The sequence below is a fragment of the Lepus europaeus genome, chromosome 23, assembly GCF_033115175.1.
Source record: "Lepus europaeus isolate LE1 chromosome 23, mLepTim1.pri, whole genome shotgun sequence".
In the NCBI taxonomy this organism is placed as follows: Eukaryota; Metazoa; Chordata; class Mammalia; order Lagomorpha; family Leporidae; genus Lepus; species Lepus europaeus.
Window position 1 is genome coordinate 24,327,033 of NC_084849.1, and position 17,714 is coordinate 24,344,746.

The window sequence follows — 17,714 nt, forward strand, 5'->3', positions numbered from 1 at the left end:
GGCTGGAGGGAGGCGGGCGGCCGCCGCCCACGGCTTAGCTTAGCAATCGGTGCAACCACGGCTCAGCCGCCCAAGAAAGAAAATCAATCTCAAAATAACGCGGCTCCAGAAAGCCCACCTCTGGGAAGGAAGCTCGCTCAGGAGGCGCCTGGCCAAAGACAAATGAGGTGGGATTCTGGCCAGCTCCATCCCAGGGAGGGTGACGGTGAAGCCCCGCGTGCACCTGCTCGCCCAGCCCCCTGGGGAGCATGCGTGCTTCCTAGGTCCCCGCCCCCGCCCCCAGCTTCGCTTTCTGGGTTCTTGGCAGTTGCGAGTTAATAAATTTAGCTTCTTTTCTAGAACAAATGGACATTCGAAACTCTTAAGAGGTGATGCCATTCGCCGACGAATGAAAGGTGACTTAATTTGTTTCTAATAAAAAAGAAAGAAAGAAAGGGGTCTGTTCCCATCTGCCAAGTCCTGATGACTGCGAGCTGGCGCCTGCGGCACGAAATGACTCCTGGACGCTTCTGGGACGGAGGCGTCGAGGGGGCGAAGGCCAAGGGGACGCTGGGGGAGGGGCAGACACGATGGGGCGGAGTGGGAGGGAGTGACGGTCAGAGAGGCAGAGGCCAAGGCCCGTGGTGGGCAATGCTGGGGAGCTCCCCCGCCCAGGTCTGGGGTTCTCGCTGTTGTAGCCACAGAGAGACACCCCTCAAAGCCGGAGCAATGCCAGCTCCCCAGAGCCTGGCCGTCCCCTTGCCCTCAGCTGCCCAGGGACCTCTCAGGAAGGCTGTGCGGCTGCGGAAGAAACCTGGACGCCGCCACCTCCGCGCACGTCATGCACCTGTGATGACGTCACGAGACCGTCTGGCAAAACCCCAAGACCCCACGGTCAGGTGCGCTTGTATCAACCACCACTCGGCAGACACCCAACATTTTCGGGCCAAGTTGCCACCTAAGACCCACTGCAGCTGGGCTCCTGTTTAACAGGTCCCCCTGGGAATGGTCTGGAATCCCTGCCCCGGGGAGGGGCGGGGGTGGGTGGGTTATGAGCCTGGGAGGAGCCAGAGTGGTGGAGCAGGCAGTGGGGGCCGGGAGGCCTCTGAAGGGCTGTGCTGAAGAAAATCTAGGGCCGTTCAGGACCAGAGAGCTCCAGGGCCTTGGAACGGCCCTGTCCTATGAAAGGTTCACCGAGATAAGAGACACAGGCAGCATCGGCCGGAGCCACAGCGCCCACTAACGACAAAGAGGCGCTTTACCGTGCAACCAACCCTCTGGGGTCAACCGAATCCCTGTATTATGGGCTCAACTTCCTATCCCCTTTGATGTCCCGGGTGCTGCTGTGGCGGGGACGTGGTTTGAGTGTGTCCCCAAGGCCCCCAGTGACCAGAGAGAGGCAGTCGGGCCTTGTCCTCAGAAAGGTCTGATGCTGTCTCGTGGAGTCGGCTTGCGTGGGAGCCGCTTGTCCCAATGCGAGGCCAGCCTAACGCCCTGGGCCAGAGCCCCTCTGTGCCGCCCCCACATCGGGGTGTAGTCAAGAGGCCCTCACCAGGACATCAGTGCCAAGCTCTCTGGCAGCCCTGGCAGCCCCACAAATCGTGAGCCAGGCAAACCTCTTTCCTTTATAAAGTTCCCAGTTGGCCATCGCCGCAGCTCACTAGGCTAATCCTCTGCCTGCGGCACCGGCACACCGGGTTCTAGTCCTGGTTGGGGCATCGGATTCTGTCCCGGTTGCCTAACAGGCCAGCTCTCTGCTGTGGCCCGGGAAGGCAGTGGAGGATGGCCCAAGTCCTTGGGCCCTGCACCTGCATGGGAGACCAGGAGAAGCACCTGGCTCCTGGCTTCGGATCAGCGCAGTACGCCAGCTGCAGCGGCCATTGGAGGGTGAACCAACGGAAGGAAGACTTTTCTCTCTGTCTCCCTCTCACTGTCCACTCTGCCTGTCAAAAAAAAAAAAGTTCCCAGTCTTAGGCTGCCACCTGCAGCACCGGCATCCCATATGGGCGCCAGTTCAAGCCCTGGCTGCTCCACTTCTGATCCAGCTTCCTGCTAATGAGCCTGGGAAAGCAGAGCAGGATGGCCCAAGTGCTTGGGCCCCTGGCATCATCTAACCCAGCCTTAGCCATTGCTGCCATTTGGGGAGTGAACCAGCAGATGGAAGCTCTCTCTCTCTCTCTCTCTCTCTCTCTCGGTCACTCTGCCTTTCAAACAAACAAAGCAATCTTAAAAAGACATCTACATCCTGTACTGGGCTCCCTGGGTTTGTGTCCCAGCTCTGCTCCCAAGCCCAGTGTCCAGCTTACGCACACCCGGAGAGGCAGCAGGTGATGGCTCAGCAGGTTGGGTCCCTGCTACCGACGGTGCTGGGTATCTGGCGGCTGACTCTGGCCCCAGCTGGGGACTGTTGTGGGCCTTTGAGGAGTGAACCCATGCGTGGGTGGGTGGGAGCTCTCTCTCTCATCATCATCTCACTTTGAAATTTCGTTTAAAGATGACCAACTGCATCAAGTGAGAAAAAAAAAAAAAGCAGACAGCAGGGTCATGTCACGTGCAGAGCAACGCAGGACCCAGCGCAGAGCTGGAGGAGCTCGGCGACACCTGGTGAGAACATTCTGCCATTTTAGCACAAATGATGCCACGATCTGGAAGAAGCTTCCAGCAAGTTCCAGACACATAACGTAAACCTTAAAGCAACCACTACAAAAAGAGAACGAAAATTGAATGCTAAAGATAACACCCAGCTGGCAAAGAGAAAAAAACAAAAACAGATGAGACCAACAAAATGGTAGATTGAAAACCCAGCCACACCAATGATTGCATTAAATTAAAATGGTTTCAACGTAGCAATTAAAACTTGGAGATTTTATCGACTGGATTTTTTTTTTTAAAGCAAGATTCACTATATGCTGTCTACAACAAAACCCCTTAAATACAAAAACTTAAAGAACAAACCATATGCTTTCCTCAAGAAATACACTTTAATTTTTTATTTACTTGAAAGAGAGAGAGAGAATCAGTGATATCTGCCATCCACTGGTTCAGTCCCCAAATACTTGCAACAGCCAGGGCTGGGCAATGCTAAAGCCAGGAGCCAGGACTTCCATTTGCTCTCCCACACGAATGGCAGAGACCCAAGTACTTGAGCTGTCACCTGCTGCCTCCCAGGGCAGGCAGGGAGGTGGAGCCAGAACACAAACCCAGGCACTCTGATATGGGTTATGGGCATGGCAAGCAGATCCTAAGCACTGTACCAGATGTGGGGCCTAAGAAGTGCCCTTTATTCCAAATCCTATTAAGCTGGGTGGTACTAATGCCATCTTACTAGTTAAAGTGATCGTTTTAAGTGTGTAACTGATCATACAGTTAAGTGTCAAAGGAATCACATAAATAAGACCAAGGGTCTGCTAATGACAATAGATAGAATTAAAAAGGAGACAATGATCCAACATGGGAAGCTGGCCACACAGCAGACTCAGAATGGCAAACACCGTAAACAGCACTCTGGCCTCAGAATCAGCCCTTAAGGCATTTGGATCTGGCTGAAGAGCCCATGAGAGGATTTCAGGCATGGAAAGCCAAGACACTGTGGCAAAAAATTGATCTACATGAAGGATCTCTGTGGGTGAGATCCGGTGGAAAGAACAGGCCATCAAAGAAGGAGGTACCTTTCTCTGAAGGGAGGAGAGAAGTTCCACTTTGCTTATGGTCCTGTCTAAATATGGACGGACTTTGTGGACTCAAAAGGCTTCCATAGCCTTAGAAGCTAATGACAAGAGCCTCAGGTGATCACTGACTTCCTAAATAAGAGTGTCAATTGTTAAATCAACAACAGGAGTCACTGTGCACTTGCTCCCCATGTAGGATCTCTGTCCTTAATGTGTTGTATTATGAGAATAGTAAAACTTGTCTTCAAATAATACTTTATACTTTGTGTGTCTGTGTAGGTGCAAACTGTTGAAATCTTTACTTAGTATAGAGTTGATCTTCTGTATATAATTAAAACGAATCTTAATGAAGAGTGGGATGGGAGAGGGAGTAGGAGGTGGGATGGTTTGGGGGTGGGAAGGTGGGGTTGGGGGGAAAGGACTGCTGTATTCCTAAAGCTGTACTTATGAAATTTATATTTATTAAATAAAAGCTTTCTAAAAAAAAAACAAAACCCTGCACTTTAAAGATAGATGTGGGTTAAAAGCAAATATGAGCAAAAGAATTGACTAGCTGACGGCAATCATGAGAAAGTGGGAGCGGCTTCATTGACCTCAGAGGGCAGACTTTTCAGGAGAGAGATAAAGAGGGAGAGTTCGTAAGGACACCGGGGTCGGTTCACCAGGATGACGACAACTCCTCAGTGTGCACGCAGGGGCACGGAGTGCACACACAGGAGGCAGGGAGGGCGGCAGGAGGGAGGCAGGAAGGGCGGCAGGAGGGAGGCAGGAGGGCGGTGGGAGGGACAAGCCCAGAGTTAGGAGCAGAGGTTTCCACGCTACAGTGCAACTGACGGGAGGAGACAAAGTGAGCGTGAGTTCAGAAGACACGTGTCGTCCCGGCCCTGTCGCCTGCCAGCCACACTGCCCTGGGTGACGCTCAGGGAACTGCACACGTGGTAACGGCAGAATGTACGTTCCCTCAACCACACATGGCACAGTCACCAAGACAAAGCAGACGTGGCGGGCCTAAGTCAAACCTCCAAGCTAAGATGATAAGAAGTATGCTGGGGCTGGCGCTGTGACATAGTGGGTAAGGCCACCACCTGCAGTGCCAGCATCCCATGTGGGCACCGGTTCAAGTCCTGGTTGCTCCAATTCCGATCCAGCTCTCTGCCATGGCCTGGGAAAGCAGCAGAAGATGGCCCAAGTCCTTGGGCCCCTGCACCCACATGGGAGACCTGGAAGAAGCTCCTGGCTCCTGGCTTCGGATTGGCTCAGCTCCGGCCATTGCAGCCATTTAGGGAGTGAACCAGCAGATGGATTTTGTGTCTCTTTCCATCTTTAACTCCGCCTTTCAAATAAATAAATCAATCAAAAAAATAATAAGAAAAGATGCTGCTTACGAGGCCCACATCCCATATCAAATGCATGGGTTCGAGTCCTGGCTCTGTTTCCTATTCCAGATTCATTTGTGCTAATGCTCACCTTGGGAGGCAGCTGGTGAGGATGCCTCAGGTAGCTGGGTCCCTGTCACTCATGTGGGAGACTCTGGCCTGGCCCAGCCCTGCCCCTGCTGTTACAGGGTAGTGAAGCAGAGGATGGAAGCTCTCTCTGTCTCTATGTAACCCTGCCTTTCCAATAAGTAAAAAAAGAAGAAGAAGAAGAAGAAAATGAAGAAGAAATAAGTATGGAGAGGCTAAGTAACAGGCACGTCTGGGCGGGACAGCGCTGGATCTGGACCCAAGCTGCCGACTAAAGCTCACCATCCCCCACCCCGTCTCCCCTGGTTCTCACCGTGTAAGTCCTGTACCAGCATCACCTGGCAACTCTGCTCCAAATACAAATCCACAAGCCTCACGTCACCCGGCTGGGTGGGCATTTGGCCTAACAGTTAAAACGCCATTGGGAATACCGGCATCTCCTATCAGAGGGCCCAGGTCTGAGTCCTGGACCCACTCTGGGCTCCAGCTTCCTGCTAAGTGCACACCCTGGGTGTCTGTCACCCATGGGGAAGACCCAGAATGAGTTCCCGGCTCCTGGCTTTGGCCTGGCCCCGGCTGTCGTGGGCATCTGGAAATGAGACAGCAGATGGGAGATCTCTGGTTTGTTACCTTCCAAATAAATATTTTTTTTTAAAAATGTCCCATTTTAGACCTATTGAAGAAGAAGAAACCTCAAGGGGCTGGCATTATGGCACAGTGGGTTAAGCCACCACCTGCAACTCCAGCATCCCATGTGAGCGCCAGTTCGAGTCCTGGCTGCTCCACTTCTGATTCAGCTCCCTGCGAATGCTCCTGGGAATGCAATCCAGATGGAGTTGCAGGCTCCTGGCTTCGGCCCGGCCCAGCCCCAGCTGTTGTGGCCATTTGGGGAGTAAACCAGTGGATGGAAGATCTGTCTCTTTCTCTCTCCTCTGTCACTCTGCATTTTAGATAAACAAATAAAAAAATCAACATCCATTCATCATAAAAGCCTCAGCATACCAGGAATAAATGGGAATATCCTCAACTCGATATGAAGCTTAGAAACCTTAGAGCAGCCATCATACTTAACGGTGGAAGACTGAAAACCTTTCCTCTAAGACTCAGGACAGGGAAAAGATTCCTGCTCTCGGCACTCCTACTTCACTCTGTACTGTAAGTTCTGGCCAATGGAATAAGAAAAAGGAAACACCCGGAAGTACACCACAATATATGTTTACGGGCATATTATTTCATCTGTTCCTGTGATTTTCCAATCAGTCTACAGATATGAATCGGGCCTGAGTCTCTCTCTTTTTTTAAAGTTTATTTTATTATTTATTTGAGAGGGAGCAAGAAGAGAGGGCATTCACACCTTCTGGTTAACTCCCCAAGTGCCTACCATGGCTGGGGCCAGACCAGGCCGCAGCTGGGAGCCTGGAGATCAGCCTGGGTCTCCCATGTGGGTGGCAGGGACCCAGCTACTTGAGCCATCACCTGCTGCCTCCTGGGGTCTGCGTTAGCAGGCGGTCGGAGTTAGGAGCCAGAGCTGGGGATGAGACCCATGCGATCGGATGTGGGATGTGGGCATCTTCACTTTAATGCCCACTTCTCAGCCTGGTTCTTAGCCTCAGAAGATTCACAGGGCTGCGTGATCATGCCCCCAGGGGCCCCAAACACTGGAACCCAGGTTGGAAGAGAGGCATCTAACCTTTCTGCGTCTTCACGCCACCTTGCAGTGTTCCGGATCTGCAAGAGGCTGCTCCGGAGGCCTGAACTGGGCAGCCTGGTTCTGGGGGCTACACGGGTGGGCGACACCTCGCTTCCCCCCTCAGTGCTGGTGGCGCTGTCAGGTGACTTCATCGGACTCTGTCTAGTTCTTCCCCTCGCTAAAATCCCAATAGGAAACCTAGCAACCTGAAGGGTTGAAAAGAAGTGAACGTGCAGACCACGGCGAGGGGTCTGGAACATGGAGTCCTCACTCAAAGCAGCGATCATGACGATGATGATGATGGATGGTGTCTCTCCCGCCCCCAAGATTTATTTATTTAATTGAAAGACAGAGTGACAGTGAGAGGGGGAGATAGAGAGAGAGGCCTTCCACCTGCTGGTTCACTCCCCAGATGGCTGCAAAGCCAGGAGCCTAGAACTCCACCTAGGTCCCCCATGTGGGTGGCAGGGACCCAAACACTTGGGTCATCTGCTGCTGCCTTCCCATGTGCGTTAGCAGGGGGCTAGATTGGAAGCAGAGCAGCTGGGACTTGGACCAGCGTTCTGATATGGAATGCCAGCAATCACCAGAAGTGGCTTAACCCACTGTGCCACAGCACCTGCCCCTGTGATGGCCTTTCACAGTAACATCTACGAGCTTTGAACAATCAAGACTGTGTTCTTCTAGAGCAGGTTCTCACGTCCAGCTGACGTGTGAGACCATAGGGGTCCAGGGGAAGAAAGCAGGATGATGCTCGCATGGAGGTTTGGCCCCAGAGACGGACTTCACACTCTGACTTCCCCTCTGCAGGTGCAATTCAGCTAACGCACAGGAAGCTGGAATTGGGACAGGAGCTGGAAGTCAAACCGGGACACTCCCAAGGGATGTCTTACCCCCTGCACCAAATGCCAGCCTCCCCCAGTGTTTTAAGTCCCCTCCTAGCTTTGAAAACCTTTCTATGAACTATTTCTAGCATGGCAGCAGGAGGTGGTTACAATCTCCTATGAACCAGACTTTGGGGCGTGGCATTTAAAATCCACCTTCCCTTTGCCAGGCAAAGACAGGGGGCGGGGAGGGGAGTGAAACCACGCAGCAAGTGGCAATCAATGAGGAACGGCTCAGCCTGTGTCGTTGCTGAGGGACGCAGGGGTCAGAGGCTAACGTGTGGCCGGCAAGTCTGACTGCTCAAGTTCAAGTGGACCTGCCTCTGCCAGGCATTAGCAGCCTGCCCGGGAACATAATGTGATGAGTCACAATGAGGTACAATGATACATCCATCAGAGGAGGGACTGGAGCCAACAAGACCGACACCACCAAGTGCTGACGAGGTTGTGGAGCAACTGGAACTCTCCTGCGATGTTTGTGCGAGTATGAGATGATACAGGCATGTTGGGTAACCGTCTCACCACCTCCTATCAAAGAAAACATAGAACCTTCCCTTTAACCCAGCAACTCCAATCTTAGATACCTATCCAAGAGAAATGAAAGCAAATGTCAACCAAAAAAGAGACTCGCGTGAGAATGTCCGGGCAGTGTTATCTGCATCGCCCCAAACTGATAACAACACAGGGCACCACCGACTTTGTGTCGGATAAACGATGGCGTATGCATGCAAACAGGATCACACAGCCACATAGATGAACACAGAGAACATGATGCAGAGGGAAAGAAGCCTACACTGGGGAGTGTGCACGGTGTGATTTCATGTGTATGAGATTCTACAAGAGGTCACCAGAATCCACAGTAAAATAGATCCGAGTAGCAGGAATGTCTGGAGGTGGGGTGGGGACTTCCTGCACACCAGCATGGAGCACGAGGGGCTAACAGATGCGTAAGTCCTTCATCTTGCCACGCTCTGGCTACAGAGTCATATACACCTGTCAGAACTCAAATAACGGTGCAAGAAGATGGTGCCATCCGTGATAGGAACATTTTACCTCCTCCCAGACACATATTGATCCCTGGTTAGTGACATGCCGAAGGCTTTTTCATTTTTAATTTGGGGGTGGCTGTTAAGTATACTGACGTCTGCAATTTACTTTGCAAGGTATTTAACGAGACAAACAGGGCAGGTGTTTGGGATGGTGGTTGATGCTGGGTGAGAAGCCTTTTTCCCACGTTGGAGAGCCTGCTTTGAGTCCAGGTTCTGCTCCTGATTCCGGCTTCCTGCTAACGCACACCCTGGGAGGCAGAAGGGAGGGCTCAGTGGTTGGGTCCCTGCCACCTACAAGGAGACCCAGGTTGAGTTCTCGGCTCTTGGCTTCAGGCTAGCCCAGCCCTGGCTGTTGTGGGCATTGAGACAGGAAATCAGCAAATGAAAACTCTGTCTCTTGCCTCTCAAACAAAAATAATTTAAAAAATTTTAAATTAGACTAATGGATAGAAGTATTGACAGGAGGATAAGTAGGTGATAAGTAAATATAGTAAAATGTTAAAGGTAGAATCTAGGTGTTGGGTATACAGGTGGTGACTATATGAGGTCACCTCAATAAAGTAAATAGGAAAATGGAATTAAAGGCTGAGTTTATCCTGGTGTGAAACAATTTTAAAACCCATGCATAGTTTTTTCACAATATGCGTTATCCGTGAACCTTATAAAGACCGCCTATACAAGTCTTTCAACATTTCTCTATGTTTAAAACTTTTGGTAATAAAGTGTTGGGAGAAACCACACACCAGTAAGGAAAGGTCTGCCCTAGTCCAGAAAACACACCTTCAACCTACAACAATCGCATCAATGTGGTGCAGGTGCGACTCCAGACGGAACCAGCTCGCAGTAGAGGAACCGCAGTCCCGCCAGAGGCTCCCAACTAAGAGATGGGAAAAGTCACTGGAAATCAAAGCCGTGCCCGTTCACTATCGAGCCGCCATCTGAACTCTCAACACGGTTTAAAATGCTATCAAACCCTGGCGCAGGTGTGTGGTCAGCCTAGTGGCCGGGTCGGAGTCCATTTCTTACAATGGGTGCAGGAACAGGCAGATTCTGTCGAGAAAGTTGAGAGAAGAGACCTCCAACCAGCCGGGGTGCAGGGCAGTACAAGTCCAGGGACTGAGACTGAGCACACGTGTGGACGGGGGGCACGGGCTCTCCACGCGTGGGAATGCTGCCTGTGTCATTTATGTCAAACGTGGTGATCTCTGGGCAATATGTGAGGCGTTTTTCAATTTTCTCCTAAATGCTTACTTTTCTACTGAATTTTCTACAATGAACATGAATTATCTTGGCAATCAGAGGGAAAAATGCCAAAAATTATTTTAACCGAGGTGGGCATTTGGCACAGTGGTTAAGATGCTGCTTAGTGGCTGGCGCCGTGGCTCAATAGGCTAATCCTCCGCCTGCGGCGCCGGCACACCGGGTTCTAGTCCTGGTGGGGGCACCGGATTCTGTCCCGGTTGCTCCTCTTCCAGTCCAGCTCTCTGCTCTGGCCCGAGAGTGCAGTGGAGGATGGCCCAAGTGCTTGGGTCCTGCACCCGCATGGGAGACCAGGGGAAGCACCTGGCTCCTGGCTTTGGATCAGCGCAGCACACTGGCCGCAGCAGCCATTGAAGGGTGAACCAACGGTAAAGGAAGACCTTTCTCCCTGTCTCTCTCACTGTCCACTCTGCCTGTCATAAAAAAAAAAAAAAGAAAGAAAGAAAGAAAGAAAGAAAGAAAGAAAGAAAGAAAGAAAGAAAGAGAAAAAAAAAAAAGATGCTGCTTAGCGGGGCCGGCGCCATGGCATAGCAGGTAAAGCCGCTGCCTGCAGTGCTGGCATCCCATATGGGTACTGGTTCGAGTCCTGGCTGCTCCACTTCCAATCCAGCTCTCTGCTGTGGCCTGGGAAAGCAGTAGAAGATGGCCCAGGTCCTTGGGCCCCTGCACCTGCATGGGAGACCTGGAAGAAGCTCCTGGCTCCTGGCTTTGGATCAGTGCAGCTCCAACCATTGCGGCCATCTGGGGAGTGAATAGTGGATGGAACACTGTCTCTGTCTCTCTCTCTCTCCTGCCTCTGCCTCTCTATAACCCTGCCTTTCAAATAAATAAATAAGTCTTTTTTTTAAAAAAAATGATGCTGCTTGGGAAATGTACATCCCATATCAGTGTGCCTGGGTTTGGGTCCCAGTTTCACTCTATTCTAGCTGCCTGGGGGGACAGCAGGCGATGGCTCAAGGACTTGGGCCCCTGGCTCCTAACTTTGACCCAGCTCCAGCTGTCTCAGGCATCTGGAGAGTAAACCAGATCCCCCCTTCCCCACCTTATTGCCTTTCAAATAGGTAAAAATTAAAAATAAGTAAAAATTACTTAAGCCGCCAAATGGCAATGATTTGGGGTTGTGCATTCTAATCTCTGCCTCTAGCAGGTTCTTGTGGTCCTGTGGCTTCCCACCTGCACAACCGTGTGCTTCCAGGCCTCAGTCTTCCTGTCTGTACCCCAGGGACTGGGTCAATCAGCGCTAAGGCCCCAGCTGCCTGTGACAGTCTGGGATTGCTCATCTACACGATTCTCCTTCGAGCGCGCATCATAACCCTTCTCCATTCAACGTGAGAAGTCTTCTATCAACACCTTCCCGACGTGGCAGGGTGGAGGGGGGAGTGTGAGGCCGCATTTCCTGAGAGAATAAGCACTACATCAAGCCAAGAGCCCGTGCAGGAAGCTCCAAAGACCATGCAATTTATGCGAGACACTTCTGAAATGCAGCTCCTGCTGCGCACACCAGGGGTCTTCGCCCCTTCCTTCTACGGAAACCCACATAGTCCATGCAGAACACCGCCAGGTTTCCCAGGCCCCTTGCAAAGTTAACGCTAGGACTCCAGCTGTCTAGGAGTGGGGAGACTGCCTGGGGCATGGCCAGCTAAGCACGGGTCCACTGCCACTCACACCCCCAGCTCTGCCCAGCCTCAGGCTGCTCAGGAGAAGGGCACAAGGGCAGAGGGGTCCACAGGGGGAAGGCAGGAGTTGGCGGTGCAAAGGTGAGAAAGCACAAGATGCCCCAGGCCAGCGTGATGCTGCCCGGTCACCCGCTCAGCTCCGCCAAAGGAAGCAGAGGAGACAGGGATGCTAAGGGTCAAGATGGGGTCAGAACATGCCAGGATCGAGGAGATGTGGGGGAGGGTGCCCGGCCCAGGGGCTGTCCTGTGTCACCGATCAGAGCAGCGCGCACGTGTGCGCGCACACACACACACACGCACACACACACCTGCTCCATTTCCAAAGCTTCCCTTTGGGTTTCCACACAAGCGCAGTAAAACAAGCCACATGAGGGCCACTATAAATAAGAAGCCGTCTGGGGCCGACAGGCTGTCCTTGTGGGCTTGTCAGATGCAGGGGAAAACATTAACCAGGCGTGACGTTACGCCTGACGGCGACACGCTCAGCATCACACAAGTCAGATGAGGGAGGCTTTGGAAAGCAGTTGCCACACTCGCCCCTGGCAGCCTCTAGATGGTGGGGGCTGGGGTGCCGGGAGGAAGCATTCACACCCTTGAACTTGGCATTCACTCTGTTGGGAGCTTGTCCCGGAAAGAAACACAGGTGAAATACATCGTGCACGGCACCAAGGTACTCGGGCCACCGTGTGGCTCCCGTGACAATCCGGGCAGAAACCAAAAGCCTGATGAAGTTTCAGGTGTCCTCCCAGCCACTCCATGGACATGTCACTAAGCCTGTGATCAAGTGGCAAAATGCTTTGCCACGTAGAGCAGCGTGAGAATGGGAGCATTAAAACACCCTGGCGCGCCAGTTCGAGTCCCGGCTGCTCCACATTCCAATAGCTCTCTGCTATGACCTGGGAAAGCAGTAGAGGATGGGGCCTTGGGCCCCTGCACCTGTGTGGGAAACCAGGAAGAAGCTCCTGGCTCCTGGATTCGGGTCAACGCAGCTCCGGTTGTTGCAGCCAATTGGGGAGTGAACCAGCGGATGGAAGACATCTCTCTCTCTCTCTCTCTCTCTCTCTTTGCCTCTCCTCTGTGTAACTCTTTCAAATAAATAAATAAATCTTAAGAAAGAAAGAAAGAAACAAACAAACAAACAAACAAACCCCAGCAATATAGAAAAAGGACATTTGGGCCGGCGCCGTGGCTCAACAGGCTAATCCTCCGCCTAGCAGCGCCAGCACACCGGGTTCTAGCCCCGGTCGGGGCGCTGGATTCTGTCCCGGTTGCCCCTCTTCCAGGCCAGCTCTCTGCTGTGGCCCGGGAGTGTAGTGGAGGATGGCCCAAGTGTTTGGGCCCTGCACCCCATGGGAGACCAGGAGAAGCACCTGGCTCCTGCTTTTGGATCAGCACGCTGCACCGGCCGCGGCGGCCACTGGAGGGTGAACCAACGGCAAAGGAAGACCTTTCTCTCTGTCTCTCTCTCTGTCCACTCTGCCTGTCAAAAAAAAAAGAAAAGAAAAGAAAAAAAAGAAAAAGGACATTTGCATAAAGGGGCAATATCAGCCAAAATATGGGGCCTGAAACAGCGACATGAGGGAGAGTGGCGCGACGGAGACGCCATGACCTTGACCACATGGAATTACTGCCTTGATGGGAAGTGACCCTGAAACACTGCGATGAACGTCCAGTGTGTGGAGGATGGGCCCGGGGTTGGGGGGCAGGTGGGGAGGGGGCTTAGGAAGCAGATCTCTTCAGGCAGGGGAGCAGCTGCCCTGTGGGATACGAGCTGGGGACACGCTCTGTGTGTGGGTGGGTCTCACTGTAAAAATATTCCAAGCTGGAAGGAGGCACCCCCGGCCCTTGCCCTGCACACCCGGCCCTGACCAGCTGTCAGTCAAACTCTCGGGAGAGGCGCTGTCCTCTGACCTGCCCCCTCCTACGGCCGCTCCAGGCCAGGAGGCAGCAGGCAGCCCAAAGCCACTGTCCAGCTGGGGCTCCGTCCCAGAGCCCGTGCCCAGGGCGTGAGCAGCTGCTGTTTCTGACAGCATGCGTCATGAGTCAGGCACAATGTAACAGGAAATGCGTCTTTGGCAGCCTGGGGCTCGTCATGGCAGCTGTCCTGCGTCGCCCATCTGTGTGCTCGGACGCTGCTGCTGCTGGCCCGGGCTGACCGGCGCTTCGCTGGCAAACTGGGGGTCTGCGTGGGTGGTGCCCTGCCCCGGAGCTGCTCCCCAATGATGCCAGGGGAGACAAGGTGCACACCGCCCAGTCAGGAGGGGCTTCCAGGCTCCAGCTCAATCCCACAAGGCCAGACTCCAGCTGCCCCTTCTGCTACGGCAACCCAGAGGCCCCTGTCTCCATTTCACTGGCTCCATTAAGACCCTACCCCACTCCCATCAGCCTCCCAGGGCCCCTCCAAACCCTGCTCCGACACTGGCCTATAATGGGGTCATCTGGCCCCAACCCCGTCCTGGCCACTGCAAGTGTCTGGGGAGTGAACCAGCAAGTGGAAGCTTCCACTCTGTCTCTCAAATAAGATTAAAAAAAAAAGAGAGAGAGAGGCTGGCGCCACAGCTCACTAGGCTAATCTTCCGCCTGCGGCGCCGGCACCCCGGGTTCTAGTCCCGGTTGGGGCACCGGATTCTGTCTTGGTTGCTCCTCTTCCAGTCCAGCTCTCTGCTATGGCCCGGGAAGGCAGTGGAGGATGGCCCAAGTGCTTGGGTCCTGCACCTGCATGGGAGACCAGGAGGAAGCACCTGGCTCCTGGCTTCGGATTGGCGCAGTGCACCGGCCGCAACGCGCCGGCCATAGTGGCCACTTGGGGGGTGAACCAATGGAAGGAAGACCTTTCTCTCTATCTCTCTCTCTCTCTGTCTAACTCTGCCTGGCAAATAAATAAATGAAATTTTTTAAAAAAAGACAAGAAAAGCTGATCTTGCGGACTGCATTCTGGCTGGCCGAGGCCCTCCTCCTCACAGGGCACCTGAGGGCACACTCTCCTCCGAGGCTGGGTCCTGGCTGCTCTTGACCACGGCACTGGCCCCTGGGCTTCTTCCTGCCCCTGGTCCAGCAAGCTCTGCTCCAGGGCCTGTCTCCAAGCACGGTGGGGCGTGTGCGCGAACACACACACACACACACACACGGCACAGCCGGACACTGGCCCAGGAGGGTGTGTCGTGGCCCTTCCCCAGGTAAGTAGCTCAGGTCCCACCGGAGTCTCTGGACAGCAGTGAGCGCTCCTGCCAGAACCCTCAGAACACAGGTGCACGTCAGGCCCCCACGTCAGCAGAACTTTCAGACAACGGCAACCAAGAAAGCCCCTTACCACCTGACACCGATTTTCCTGTTACTCCACAGTCCACCCTCAGGATAAACCCACCTAGAGTAAGCACAGAGACGCCACTTCCACGCTGCCCACGGAACATCACCGCTTTGGCAACGACGTCATATCCAAAACAAAACCTGGAAATGCAGACCGAGCCTCCAACTCCCCCTCAGAATCACAGACTGGACAAAACTCACCTCAAGTTTCTTCAAAAGACTCTACAAGGTGAGGCTGCAGGGTGAGCTCCTCATGAAATCAACTCCCAAATGTCCAGAATTGCCAAGGCCCTGGGACTGAATTCAGACTGGAGTTTTCCGGAAGAATTTGCATAAACCTGACCCCTCCCCCCCAGCTGTGGCTTGCAGCCTGCAACTCTGGGGTGGGGGACTCTGCCAGGAGCCAGGGCCTGAAGAAGCCAGTAGCAGGACTAACTCAGCAGGTGCAGTGTCATTACAAGGTTTTGCTGCTGATCAGAGGGAGTTGGGTTTCTTAAAGGAGCTGTTTCTGATGAAGTTATGTTAGGGGAAAAATTAACTGCCCCCTGTGTCTTTCAGGGTTAAAGGATCCTAATTCCCCCACCCCCCCCCCACCCCGCAGAGTTCCAAATGAACCCATCAAGGTTAGCACAGCAGGTTTCACTCACGCCGAAGCAAGGTTGCAAGCCTCAGGATCTGCAGACAAGAACAGCTGCAAAGCTTAAACCTCAGCCGGTGCCCGGACCCCCCATGGGTGGTGGGAAGGGCTCTGGGACCTGTGCACCTGCACACCCCCAGGGGTCACTCAGGAACCCAGGGGCGAGGGTGGGGTGCAGCGGAGCGGGGCAGCGTTCTCAGGGCTCAAACCCAGGCGGCCCTTCGGGGAGGGTCTTGTGCTGACCCCAGCTGACACCACGGGTGTCCCCCCACCCCACCCCACCCCACCCCACCGGGGCCAGCTGAAAGCCATCGTTCTACCGGGGCTCCAGGGGAAGGAAGAGCGGGGATGAGTGGATTAAGCGCCGTCCGCCCCGTCCCCCTTCTTTCCAGAAAGCTCGAGATTGTATTTGGTTTCTTCTCCGCAGAGGTTAACCCGACGGATGCCTCTCTAGCCGCAGCCCCCTCTCTCCAAACGCGCCCCGTGCGCAAAAGCAGAGCGAGTGCGGAGCGCGCGCCGGCGGGGTGCGGGAGCAGGGGTTCCCCAAGGCTCCCGCACGCCGCGAGGCAGTGACATCCAAAGCTCGCGTGGACCGAACATGCAGCGGGGCCTCTTGCGGGCGGAGGCCGGCGGCACTAACCCTTCTTAAATTTATTCAGGCAGCCGGAGCTGCAGAAGGAGCGCACGGAAGCCGTCTCCCAGCAGCCGCGTCCCTTCATCCCCGCGGCGGGGCCGGCCTCCCGGGCGGCCGGTCGCTACATGGTGCCGGGGCCCGGGGGGGGGGGGGCGGGGGCTCGCACGGAGGCGCGCGCAGCTCGGCGGGCCGCCCGGCGGAGGCGGCGGAGGCGGACGCGCGCGGGTCCCGGCGCCGCGTTACCACAATGCACCACTGCTGCCTGCCCGGTGCCCGGGCCGCTTAACCCCATCGGCGCCGCGGGGGCTGGGCCGAGCCCAGTCGAGCGCGAGCGGCCGCGCGGCTCCCCCCTTCTCGCCCCCAGCAGCCAGGGTGCGCGGCCCCAGCCGCCCCCTCGCCCGTGCGACCCCTCGGGCATCCCGGGCGCGGGGCGGGCTCCCCGTCCTGACGTCACCTTGCAATGCGAACACCGGAGCGCAGGTGCCGCCCCCTGCAGCAGCAGGCTCCCCGTGGCTTCATTTCAGAGGGTGAGGACGTCCTTAAGAGCCCAGGGGTGCGTGGGTGGTGGGGATGGTCCGGGGGCTGGGTGGGGATTTCGGACCATCGGGGAGGGAGGGCATCCCTGGGTCCTGACCGCCTTCTGACCCCGCCGAGGCGGCTGCACCTGTGTCTGGCCACCTGGCTGCCCGCTGGAAGGAAGGCAACAGGCCGGGGCCCCAGGGAGCCGTTGGCGCTGGTGCCATGCTGGCTGCAAGCTGCTGGGCACCGACGCCTACCTCCGCCCACACCTCTCTGAACACAGCTTCCCCAGCTGTCCATATGGAAACTCCCAGAAGTCCCTGGGGACCTGTGCCCGCACCCTTCCCTCCCTCCTCCAACCCTCAGCTAGTGCCATCCCCACCCTACCTCATGTGCATGACCCAGACGCCTGGGGCGCATCCACTTGGTCAGCACAGCCTGAGGGCTGCCCCCATCAAACACAGCCGGGGGCCCACAGCTCCCACCCCTCTCAGCCCAGCACACCTTCCTCCTGCCCCGGGGAGTCTTAGAAACAAGTCCAAGGTCACGCAGCAGGTCCCATTCCTATCCACTTCTCCCTCAGATGGACTCCCTCTGGATGCACTTGGGGTCGCCCTGGCTTACACACAGTCCCCGCCAGGCAGAGTCTGTCTGTGCCCATTCCTCGGCCTGGCCCCCGCCTCCCTCTGCACCATGGATGCCCGGTGCAGCCTCTGGGGCCTGCTCCTGTGCCTAACACGGCTCCACTAACACTGACACCTCACAGGAAGCTAAATCCGTCATGGGGATGTAGCAGGTGCAATTTATGGGACTGAAGCCCTTCCCACCAACGCTTTTTCCAAATACACAAGCAAGCAAGCTCCTGAGTGAGCATCTAATAGGCTCGGGGCAGGTGGCCCCGGCTCACTGACTCCGAACCACGTCTTCTGCCTAGAGGATGAATCTTTCG

At 55.0% G+C, this 17,714-nt stretch overlaps 1 protein-coding gene across 2 annotated transcripts in view; it reads right to left on the reverse strand.

The window, feature by feature from the left end:
- Window positions 1-17,714, reverse strand: part of OSBP2 (oxysterol binding protein 2) — a 139,022-nt gene that overhangs the window by 34,989 nt on the left and 86,319 nt on the right. The window contains exon 1 of one of the 2 annotated variants that reach the window (XM_062182271.1): window positions 16,253-16,331. The exons of the other annotated variant lie outside the window; for it this stretch is intronic. Coding sequence (XP_062038255.1) covers window positions 16,253-16,331 — 79 coding nt within the window. Of the gene's footprint in view, window positions 1-16,252; window positions 16,332-17,714 lie in introns of those variants that run through there. 2 annotated transcript variants of the gene reach the window in all.